The 12,739-nt window shown below is 42.8% G+C and overlaps 1 protein-coding gene across 1 annotated transcript in view; it reads right to left on the reverse strand.

Moving 5' to 3' along the window:
- Positions 1-12,739, reverse strand: part of cacna1ba (calcium channel, voltage-dependent, N type, alpha 1B subunit, a) — a 262,364-nt gene that overhangs the window by 17,071 nt on the left and 232,554 nt on the right. The window contains exon 46 of the mRNA XM_032515609.1: positions 1,114-1,232. Within this exon, the coding sequence (XP_032371500.1) occupies positions 1,114-1,232 (119 nt within the window). The remainder of the gene's footprint in view (positions 1-1,113; positions 1,233-12,739) is intronic.

The raw sequence follows: 12,739 nt of genomic DNA on the forward strand, positions 1-12,739 counted from the left end.
GCAGCAGGCAGAATATTATTGCGCCCAGGTTTGGCAGCAGGTTCGGTGCCACCCAGATGTGAACACTTGGGCCAAAATATTCATTCCTTGCAGTCATGCATGTATGTAGTACACCTGTATGTGCAGAAACCAATATGCACCTCTAAAGTAGATGTGCAAGGTTGCAAATAACCACCAGTCAGCAGCCAAATGCAAGTTCATCTTTGGCTGCAGCTGCAAAGTGTGCCTTTGATAAAAGCTACTTTAGCAGGTAACCAATACTGGGTGCCTTTAATACTGAAAAGATTAAATTAGCAAAGCAGATACTAGATTTTGTAATCCACCAGTAAATGACTAGTGGATACAAAAGCATCTTCTTTGCATGGGTGTGTGCATGCAGGCAAAGTGTGATTCAGTGAGTATGTTTACATGCACACTAATATTCCACTATTATTTCAAACATGGCTATATTCCCAAATATGGTTCATGTAAACAACATATTTTGTTTGGATATTCTGATTAAGGCCTTTTTCCGAAAATAGCATTTTCCGATTAAGACTTGGGATATGCAGGTAATATCTCAATCAGGGTTTATATCGCAGTTTGTGACAGTTTACGGCCTCTTGCCTGTTTATGGTCACCTCTGTGCGTTGCTTTGATTGTTTGATGTACACAAACAGCCAACAGTTAGTAAGGCTGTGGTAAAGATGCATGGCCATAAGAAAAGCCCACATCAAGGAGAAAACACATCTACATTTTAAACAATGTGAAAGACTCGGAAATACACAGGTTGTTGGATATGCACAAACTCAAGAAGGGAAGGATAAAAGAGAGAGGCTATGTTTGCATAGTCAAACAAGCCCACCACCAGTGGAAAACAAATCATATTTTCCACAGCTGCATGTGCATGGCAATATAAGTGGAATATTCATTTTGTTTAGCCATGTAAATAGCTTAGTCGGAATATTGTCTTTTTCGGAAAAAGGGCAAAAAACTAAATAATATGTGCATGTAAATGCAGTCAGTGTGTGCAAGCATAATATATGTGGGTGCATGCATACAGGTTTTCAATAGTACATCCAATGTGTGAATGCTTCAGTGTGTGTGCAGGCAAGAGTGGTGTGGATGTTGTACCTGGGAGCCTGATGTGCCCTGTTGCTGCTGCTGCAGCTGCAGCCTCCTTGCTCGATTCTGCTTATAGTAGTCGAAGATCATCAGGGCCGCATAAACCTTCCCTACCGTCAGTTCATTGTCTGAGAAGGTGAGAGAAGAAAGGATGTGAGGTAGGACAGCAAAAGGAAAAAAAGAGAGGAGGAGATTCTGCTGACTCATCCCAATCTATTTGCTTGTCTTACTTTAGAGAAAAGGAACGTCTTACAGTAAGTGATTTAAATAATTCACAGTAAGTAATTAAATTAGACATTAAAGGTAAATAAAAAAAGAATCTTGACAGAACTGACTGGAAATGCCTTCATGTAGTTTGGTAGTGAACCCATATATTTAGAGGCCCTGATGTTTTTGACTGTATCTATGTTTCTAGACACTAACCTAGTCTCAACCACAAATGTAACCTGCTATTTTTTTTTTTTACTGCATTGTCAACGAATTAAATGTCTGCAGTCTTAGAGATTTGACCAGGGTTATCTAACACATTAGGTGATGTATGATGAAGTATTTGCCTATTGAATTTTTATGAGTTTTATTGTGTCTTTATTATGGAATGTTTCTATGTCTCTATGGATTTAAAAATTACCCGCAATATTTGGGTACATATCTATCTATAAATGCATTTTAGCTTATAGCTTTTAGCATTCATTACCAGTATCTAATACAATTTGCCTGATGCATGTCTAGTTCAGAAACATTGCCAGCTATTAAATTTTTCTTTGCAAGTTAGACAGTGTGCAGGAGTTCTTTTGCAAATTTCGACCTACTCATCCTTCTTTAAGTTCTTGTGCCAAAGATGTTTCTGTTCTAAACACTTATTTTTTGTGATTAACAATTCTTTATTTCATTTTTAACACAACACACAAAACGTACAATTTGCATTTACACCCCCGTCATAACCACCCACGCAGACAAAAGTCAATAACAATAACAAAACGATCAACTTTAAACCAAATAAACATATGTGTAGATGACAACACCATCAGCCCATCATACACACTCAAGTATCTACCCCATGTTCTAAACAATTCTTACCAAAAGGTGGAAGCAAAACCAAAGCTCACAGCTGCACAGTAAGTTTTGTCTTTTGCATGCACTCATGTGGTTCGACACACAAGTACTGACACACTAACACACATGTACTTGACTGGGGCAATATTTATCAGACTTCCTTTGACACACTGAGCTCCTCTCTCCTCTATCTTTCCATTTGTGTGCATCCATGTCCCAGAAATGCTTGTTACTAACCTAGCTCTGGGGAGTCATTTCCCGGAGACCTTATGTTCTTTTTTGCCCAGCATGTTTCCTTTGACTTCAAAGACTTTGATGGTTGAGCAAGGAAGGGATAGAGAGACCCCGCCCGGAGGAAGCCCGGGGCCCCCTCTGGAGCCAGGCCCAGACGGTTGGCTCGTGACGCCGTCTGGTGCCGGGTTTGCCACGGAGCACGGTCGGGGCACAGCCCGAACAAGCAACGTGGCACCTCTCCCTCCAGCCCATGGCCCACCACCGTGGGAGGATCCAAGGGGTCGGGTGCGCTGCTATATGGGTAGCAGCGAAGGTCGGGGCTCTCACGGACCGAACCGGGCGGCAGAGGCTGGCTCTGGGGACTGGAATGTCACCTCTCTGTGGGAAGGAGCCGGAACTTGTGCGGGAGGTGGAGCGCTACCGTTTTAGATCTGGTGGGGCTTACCTCTACCACAGTCTCGGTTCTGGAACCGTTCTCCTGGATAGGGGTTGGCACTCGTCCTACTCCGAGTTGCCCATGGTGTGAGGCGCCGGGCAGGTGTGGGATACTCACAAGCCCCCGGCTGAGCGCCGCTGCGTTGGAGTTTACCCCGGTGGACAGAGGGTCGCCTCCCTACCGCCTGCGGGTGATGGGGGGAAAACTCTGACTGTTTGTTTGTGCATATGCACCAAACAAGAGTTCGGAGTATTCGCCTTCTTGGGACCTTGAATGGAGTCCTGTATGGGGCACCAGTGGGGACTCCATAGTTCTGCTGGGGGACTTAAATGCACTCGTGGCAATGATGGAGATACTTGGAGAGGCGTGATTGGGAGGAACTTCTGTGCTAGTCATGGATTGTCCATCACAACACCATGTTCGAACAATAGGGATGCTCATAATGTACTTGGTACCAGAGCACCCTAGGCCAAAGGTCAATGATCGATTTTATAATCGTTTCATCTGATCTGAGGCCGTATGTTTTGGACACTCGGGTGAGAGAGGGGCAGAGCTGTCAACTGATCACCATCTGGTGGTGAGTTGGGTCAGGGGTGGGGGAAGACTCTGGACAGACCTGGTAAGCCCAAACGTTAGTGCGGTGTAAACTGGAACGTCTGGAGGAGCCCCTTCCGCCGGACTTTCAACTCACACCTCCGGCGGAGCTTTTCGTGCATCCCTGTGGAGGTTGGGGGCATTGAACCTGATGTGGACAATGTTCAAAGCTTCCAATGCTAAAGCTGCGGCGGCAAGCTGTGGTCTTAGGGTTTTAGGTGCCTCAAGGGCGGTACCCCACGAACACCCTGGTGGACACCGGTGGTCAGGAAGCCGTCCGACTGAAGGAGTCTTTCCGGGGATATGTTGTCTTGGAGGACTCCGGAGGCAGTTGCAGGGTACCGACGGGCCCGAAGAGCTGCAGCCTCTGCTGTGACAGAGGCAAAGCAGCGGGTGTGGGAGAAGATATGGAGAAGGACTTTTGGTCGGCACCAAGGTGCTTCTGGAAAACCGTTCATCGCCATGGCTACCATCCACTGTGGAGTGTGCCACAGGTGAGAAGACAAGGCGGCATCACCGCACATGCTCCTTTGCTTATTTGAAAAACACAGTTTTACTGAGTTGTTTTTGTATAAATGGGCTTGTTTTATCACGTAATCTTGCCATAAAGAGCCAACAAGATTCAACATGGGCTTCATTATAATCTCGCAGTGTTTCTTGTGGTGTTTGTGATAAATTTCTATTACATTTCCGTATAGGTGGGGTTATCTCAAAGTATGCTACGTCGAACTACCCGCAGCCAACGGGGTATGTACATAGCCAAAGACATGGTAATAATTGTCACCTCACAAGTCCCTTATTTTTAGAACTGTTGAGCATTTATCGAGATGGCAACGCCCATAAAAATTCTCAGGCGAGAGAAGCAAACTGTTTCGCAACCCATCTTGAACGGGGTGTAACCGGAAAAAAGATGGGGAAACAAGTCGTGTTGTTAATCAAACTCCCTATGTACATTTTTGTTTTTATCCAGTTGAGGGAATTCCTCCCAATGGATGTTTCAGTGACGCTTGATACACTTCTAGTTGGGAACGATGAGAATCTATCATGTATGCCGTTTTCAGTGGTAAGTCTGGCTCATATTACCATTTTTAAAAGAACTCTTATTTATTCTAGTACTTTAGTCGTAGCATGTAGTTGCCTTTTTAAGTTTTCTATCAGCCATCCATCTCTAAAAACAATTGCCAAATGCATCAATACCCCAGGGTGGACCCCAGTGCTTTATTTTGGGAAAATTACCATGCATTTTAAATAAATATCACAAAAATGTAACTTCAATGCTGTGTGTTACATAATAATTGTTGCCTATTGGTCTCAGGAAAAGTTATTGTGAATTGTCATTACTATTTTCTTTCTTTGTTTGTTTGTTGGAAATTGTAGCCGCACAATGACTTAATTTTCCTTGGTTTATGTCCCCTATTGGCCTTACCTTGGATATATTTCAACTGAATCGGTTCTGTCTTTCCTTCTGCTGACAATACCGATCGTAGGACGCTACGGAGCCATCTAGCGGATTCGCCTTTCCCTGCATTAAGGTGGAGGGGTACTCATCGTCAGGGTATTATGACAGTTTGCTTTTGTATTTTGCAATATCAGTGCTAGTGAATTGAAATGTGTAACCTTCATAAACCATTCTGAAAGTGTGAGTCTTTGGTTCATGTTCTCCGCCTACTTCACTGCTACTTTTGGGCATACTGTGCGCTCTGGTGGATCTCCTGTTTGCGCGGTTATTGTGTGTGTATATAGTATATCGAATGATGGGTTATGATTTTTTTTTAAGTTCTTTAGCAGGCATTTTGACCGGCTCTTACTTGAGGATCTCTGTTGGTTAGTTTAACTGTTCCTTCCCTCACCAGTCTCCTGCTGGTTATCTTCGAGGGTTTTGTTACTACCTTAAGTTCCGGCAACATTGCCGAGACTGGCCAGCCTCTCATAGGAACACCTCTCTAACAGCTTCTTTTCCTCTACTAAACGGTCAAGTAAAGCTCTTCTATATAAATAAATAAAAAAATACATATCTGCTTCTTTGCCTATGCATTGGTGATAGCCAAATACAGCAAATATATCCCGGTATGTCACATTAACAAGCTTTAATAAACATGTATCGGAAAAAGTTTTTAAAGTGTGGTCTAAAGACAACTTTTTCCCCATTTGACACAATGGAGTGTTTTTCAATCCACACAGCACACTGCCAGGGAAGAGGTTTTCTAGAACTGCACTTGTCGAGTCCTGTTAATCTCCAACCCGCGGCGCGGTATACCCTGTCCCGGATACCGTACCGCATGCCTATCTTGCCGCTATTCTTTTTTGTGTAATTTCCCACAGTTTCCACACCGGTCACCATATCCTTTCAATTGAATCGTTCCTCCCTTCCCTCAACACCCGGAGGCGGTGCCCTTGCAAGTGCAGATAGAGACTGTGGAAGAAAGGAAGAAGACGTAGGGAGACAGTGTTACCAGTCCTCAGTAGAACATAACTCTGCTCCTTCAAACTTCTGAACCGAAGCCAAAACAAACATCCTACATGACTCTCTTCTTAAGCTTCGGTGTTCAATTTTTCATTGTTCCTTTGATTCTAACACCGTTTGAAAAACAAAAGCACACAAAGCCAGTCCCTCATACTTCCAAGATGAAATCTCTCAGGGATAGGAGGCTTTAATTTCAGATACGATGACCATGGTTCCCTGAGGCCAATTGCGCCTCCCAATAGATATCAATATTTTAAGAGTCGCGAGAGTGATACATGAAAACCAATGCAACTATAGTCAATTCCATTTTGTATGTCAAAAGACACAAAAGTGCTCCTAGGTTGCATTTTGTAATCAGCTTATGTTTGCCAAAACCTAGTTCCAGAGACATTAGGAATTTTAAAAATGGAGCAGACATTGCGAAGAATTGAAAACCTACTCCGCCTTCGAGTCTTACATCTCCTCTTTCCACTTGTCGACAACGTTTGCATCATGACAAATATATCTCGAGCAGTTTTAGCCCTATCGTTCCTTCCAAAGATTTTAAGTTCGGTGTGAGTTTTGATAGGGTCTTACTGTTAAACCGTGGATGTAGCATTTACCCTCATTGTACAGGGTGGGCAAAGTCTTCACCGTTAGTTGAACAGTGTGCCTCTTCTCCCTCAACAATTAAGATGCCAGAGAAAGATGGAAATTTTCATCTCAAGGGCACTCAAAATGGCACAAACTAGAAAACCAGATAACGCATTGAGCGTTACATATCACGCCCTGATGCAATTTAGTGTTTTTAAAACAAACACAATTTTATCCGACTCGCCCATACAGCTTTTTCGATGTACCGTACACGAAAATATGACAAGAGACAAAACTGCTTGTAAGATAATTGAAACTACTTGATTATTCAATGTTTTTGGAGACACCAATGTTCACTTTAAGCCCTGACTTTGAACTTGGGAGTTTTTGAACTTACTGAAACAGGAACAATGATTTTTCTATTGATACTCTCTTAGCCGCTGATAGAGAAGAAAGGAGCCCGCATCAATGATCTGGTCACGAATGTTGCGTATTTACTAAAAATACTAAAAAAAAAAATATGTACACTGAACCTAATATAATGTGATCCATAGTGCGCATAAGACTCCATACGTTTAATGACAACTGGCCTGCTAAAGCTGACCTAATGCCGTACGATGTTCATCAATCATTACCTTTTTAGAGGCTACAGTTTTTCTCTGTGGAATCAAGAAAAATAAAAAAGCGCTCCTAACTACCAAAAACTCCTACTATTATAATCCTTTTTTTTAACCAGATGTTCGCAGCACGACAGCACATTGTCACTTTCCTGGGCTCAGTTTATCAAACAAGCTGCCGTTTTGTTCTTCTCACACTCCACACTGCCAACATGCTCTGTAACTACGGGAGCCGCAGCGAAGTCAGCGAAGGCTCCTTGACAATAGGGGTTTTACGCCTACACAGGCTTCTCACTTGGGTCTGAGCGGTGGAAAGGGCCCCAAAGCAGGACTAGAGGGCAAGTGGAGCACCTGGCTTCATGCTGTGGAAGGGGGAACTGATGTAGCATTTAATACAACTTTGAGAAGGTTTAGCGCACTTTTCGATTCTTGTTAAGGACCTACGTTTGTCGTGAGTTAAGTCCTGGTGATCATGTAATAGTTTGCCATTAGAGATTGATAGCCCGCAGGACCAGAGTGTAAGTCGTAGTTTAATTTTGTTGGACCAGCCTGACCTGCCCTTGTGAAAAAGCTGCACAATATTGTGTGTGTGCTGCACACATTTGCCACACACGGTTTAAATTCCATAAGCATAAGACACAATGTACTACGATCTATAACAGTGACTGTTCGGGCATGTTGTGCATGATTTTGACGAAACCTAACGACTGTCTCTGCTGTGAGATTTATCTTTATGTTAGGACTAAGACTGTTCTTCTTTAGTGGAGCGAGAAAACTTTTGGTGAGGTAACATAGGCTGGCCTATTAGAAAGTTATTTCTTTGGAGGAAAACCCGCTTTGTTTGACCATGGGATAAACTGAGAATGACATCCACAGCGTTGCCAGAGGAGGGTCAGGGGTAACGGTCCATGGAGTGCCGTAGGCTTTGAGCTGTTGCGCTTGAAATGGTAGCTACAAAGAAGAAAAAACTTTTGAATTTGTGTCCCAATATTTTTTTCGTCATGCCCGACAACACAATGATATACCCAGCTTATGCCAATTCAATATTTTCACTTTGAACGACCTTCTGTACAGTTTAGATTTGTGATCTGCATAACTTGTGGTGTTAAGGAGAAACAGAATAAGAAAAGATCGTTTGCCATCCGTTTACAACTGAATACTCAGTCATGGCCCCGATGGATGATTTCCCCTTTGTTTTGTTTTTGTTTTTTGTTTTTTTTTTTTTTGTATTTTTTTTTATTTTTATGGGGCCCCCCCCCCGCCCCCAACCTTTGTATTATTTCATCTATATTGTTATGGTGTGTCTTGTTTCAGCGCGTTTAGCCTACGGGACAGTTTAAGTTGCCCAACTTTCATAATGCGTTTTTTGTTTCTGTCCTATCCAACTGAACGTGCCTTATATATATAGTTTTTTTTGCAATCTCAGTCTTTCAACAGAATTAAAGCTCTGCTGCATGATTGAATCCACCGGAATGATGGGTAGAATGAATCTAGTTTTACAATTACATTTCTTTGGTAAAAAATTAATAAATAATAAATAAAAATGGGAAGCCCAAACTATTTTTTTGTCTTAAAAGATAATTCTTGTCAATGTCTTCTGAAGCATGAGGTTTGGTTGTGCCTTTATCGTACCTGCATGAAATTGGGCCAAATGTAGATGCAGTTTGCAACATGCCAATAAGTCAAAGCCGGTCGTTTACGTTTTACTCGTTTTTCTTTTTTTTTTTTTCTTTTTTTTGCACGTTAAAAGGCCTGAATTTGTAATGTCCTCACAGCCACATAGTATTAAGATCATGGAGACTTACTGCTATCATCCGCCAATCATCAAGGCCTAGTGGGAACTGACCTTAACCACTTCCCGGGCCTTCTCTGTCGCGCATTATACTCGCCCGACCGTCCTTCTGTTTCATAGCTCATAAAGCAGAAAATATTCAATCAACACGCTAACGATGTGAAAGTAAAAAAAAAAAAAAAAGCCCTGAAAGGCGTGTGTGTTATCTTATGGCATTTGGGCACGGCGATTAACGGTGTACCCCTACGCAAAGAAAACTTAACACAATGACAAGGCCGGGTAGATGGGCGAGGGATCTCAGACACCCGTTCAGTGGGCATTTAAGAAACCAATAAGAAATTGATGGTACTTTTGATTTATGACCCCCATACTAAACCTAATGAAGTTCCCGTACCCTCAGATGCCTTCAGAGTACTAGAGATGGAATGAACCTTGCCATATCGCTGTCATTACATCAGTCCAGGTCACCGATTTAGTCATAATCTTTAGATCATGAGGGACAGCCCAACCCTTTTAAATTCCTCAAAGTCAATACAAGACATAAACAGAACACGGATAAGCCAATCCTAGAAACATATAGAAAGACAATAAACGCTGAACTGGAAACGTATGTATAACAAATAAGCAGAGACGTTCAAAAGAAAGTGCCACTATGTGATCATGTACACGTAGAATTAATGGCATGTTCCCAAACGCAGATTGTCTAAATTATCTAAGAGGTTTTGACTTGTTCCATGATTTCGGGGTGCCTAAAACAACGCAGTCTTTTCAGACCGAGCTTGTGGAAAATTCAGCCAAAGCTGTCAGCAGTCCTTATAATGTGCCTCTGAGTGAACAGAGACGTCCTGTCGATGTAGAGCCTTGTATATAAAGAGATACCAAGTGAGTGTCCACATCTTTCTTGGAGAGAAGCCACGCCATTACTTTCACATCAAAACGATGACGTGTGTGACGCCTGACGCTGGTTATTAGTCACAATGGCCACGAATTGGAGACTAATACTGCTACGGACACTACTTTGATGGTATTTCATTAGCGCTCAGTACACAGTCTGTATTTGTTCAAAGTCGCTATCACCTGGCGAAGCTCTTTACTTAGTATGTCCTTCTTTAAGGCGTGTCGTTGGGTTTTCTGTGGGTATTGGCATTGGTTCATTCCAATTTCATGAGCAAACTCAGGACACTCATGGTCATCGTTAGCCTCATTTTCCACCAACAAGATCCGTTGTGTTCTCTTTGCTGAGAAATAAAAGAAATGACGGGAGAGGTTTTTCCATCTGGAAAACCTTTAATATGCCTTTAACTTGTAGTGATGATTGAGGCAACAGGGACTCGTGCAACATATATAATCACGAGCTGTGCCGTACTAGTTTTCAAGTCTGGAGTGATGGGGCCACGTGAGATAAGTTCATTTGAAAGGCTCGCACTTCTTTGCTGTCAGCTGTTATATTCTAGTTACCATTAAAGCATTCCTGAATATTTATTTAATGAGCGTCTTATCCCTTTTATTATACAGCTCCTGGTTCCTTCTATCTATATCAATGGAGATCTATGATTTAGTCCTCAATGGGGTACCAGAAGTCTGTTGTGCTGCTAACACGTTGATTTGTGACTCATTTTTTACTCTTGTCATTTTATTGAAGTTTAAAGGTGGGTGCGACCCAACTCACTGATCGAGTTTCAGCATGTCCAGCTCAGATAGGCTGGGTAATATAAGCCATGGTGGTCTCTATTAGCACTGCTTTGGGAGTGCTTTTTTGCTCTCTCGAGATCATTTCCACACGCCCAGTCAGTCCTCAGGCTATTAATCTCGGAGCCCTCTGTCCTCACGAAGCAGCGGGTGCCCGGGTGTTAACGCAAAGCTGGTTGTTTGTCAAAGACCCCACTGGGACAGAATGCAGAAACATTTACTAGGGCATATTGATGGGCCTCTCTGCTCTGTCAGCTATGATTGCGCCAACCTACAAACGTGGGCGCATCAAAATACATTTTGTGTGTTTCAGCCTAAAGAGATCTGATTCAAAACTTTTATAATCAGAGTAGTGGAGAACTGTGTTTTGACTACGGGCACTATTTATCGTTTTAGTATCGGAAGGTGTAGCGCCAACATTTACTTATGAAGGTTGGCAAATTGCAACCGCTTCAGGTTTTATCCCTCAGGAAGTATTTGTTGGCAGCTCGGTGGCAAGTGTGTTGTTTTTCCGACAGGGGCCCGTTAGGGCCGCGTCCCTGATACTGATGGCATCTTAATGTAGAGCCTAGTTTCTGTGTAACAAAAAATTTTATTTAGGGGTGTTATACGAAAGCTGTGTGCTCCCTCTGTATACTTTGTTTCCTTTTTTTATTTCAATTCCAGTTTCAATTTTCATCTTTCTCTGGTTTTTCATGATGTTATCTGGATTTTTGACCAGAGTGTCGTGAATTACTTCAGCTAGAACACAGATCAGATGACTGTGAATATTTTATCCTGTTTTTTTTGGTAATTATACCTATCTAAATAAAGCGTTAATACTACCATCACGCGAAAAACTACTACTACGACTACTACTACTACTAACTACTACTAAATAATAATCATAGAGAACCACAAATGGAATGGCGAATTAAAAAATAAATAATTATAGACAGCTTCCGTGTTCTGTCCCGACGCCAGTGCTAAGCTAACTGGAGATTTTACAAACGTTGTAACAAGCAGACCCCTGTAACTGTATTTTAATACAAAACTTCCTTCCATTGGTTTAGGGCCTTGGTGGGGGGCCATTTAGGTCCGTGGGCCACCAGGCTTGCAATACACTGGTGGAACCCTGCTAAAAATTTAACATTTACCAGCCTATAGGTCCCCTGAGATCAGGCTAAGTGAAGCTTCATGTGTATCTATGGATTCATACAGACGTGTTTACCGATCACTCAATGCCTGGCATAATGTTCTCCACATGTCTTTTCATCAAAACCTGTCCTTATTTTTTTTTATTATTTGCGTCAGTTCAAAAAATCTAGGTTCCATTGTCAAGCAATACTAGAGTTACTGCCATGCTTGCAGCTTTGTGAGTTGTGTGGCCGGAGGGGGCCCTTAAAAGGCATTTTCTGATGGTCCCCCTGCCCTTGCATCCATAACTGTTTCATGCGTAGTACCATTTTGGCCCTCCGCACATGAGGGGCCGGGTACTCAGTCCCTTTCCACCCACAGACCGACGCCCCTGTTTCTGGCACCGCAGAGCTTTGTGTAAATGCTACCATATCATGCTAAGCTCTTATACCGACATGCTTTGGCATATTGAGCAAGTATAAAATGTTTACCATGTCACCACTTATTTAGCATTCTAAGTTTGCTAAATACACCAAACAAACGTCAGAGTGGTATAGTGCATTCATGTTTTACCACCAGGAGGCAGTGGATGCCCAACGTTCCCTTCACCTGGGGGGGTGTGAGGGGGGGGGGGGGGCGGGTAAGTAAACGCACAGACTTTATTTTGAGGTTTTGCCTCCAGTGGATGTTAGCAGTTAAGTAAAAGCTGCATGATGTTCCTTGTGAGTCGTCATGCTCTGCCGGCTCCGGATCTTTATAGAGAATCAAAGAATAAAAATCAGGGATCCATCCAATTTATCCCCATTGGCTTCCTCTGACCTCATGTAAGGATGGACAGTGACTTCTGGCATGTTTCACTCATCAAATGGAGACAATACCTTTGATCAGGTTTAAGGGCCGGTAAACAACAGTGCAGTAATTCTGGACTCTGGCCCTCACTCAATACTCGACTTGACACTATCCGTTCCTGGGAGGAGGCCTCAGCATGTTCCACACCACGTTTGGCCTGTGCCAGAGAAAACATTGTGAGACTACAACTGTCTCCTCCTCCTGAAAGACGGTTCTCA

The sequence above is a fragment of the Etheostoma spectabile genome, chromosome 5, assembly GCF_008692095.1.
Source record: "Etheostoma spectabile isolate EspeVRDwgs_2016 chromosome 5, UIUC_Espe_1.0, whole genome shotgun sequence".
Taxonomy (NCBI): domain Eukaryota; kingdom Metazoa; phylum Chordata; class Actinopteri; order Perciformes; family Percidae; genus Etheostoma; species Etheostoma spectabile.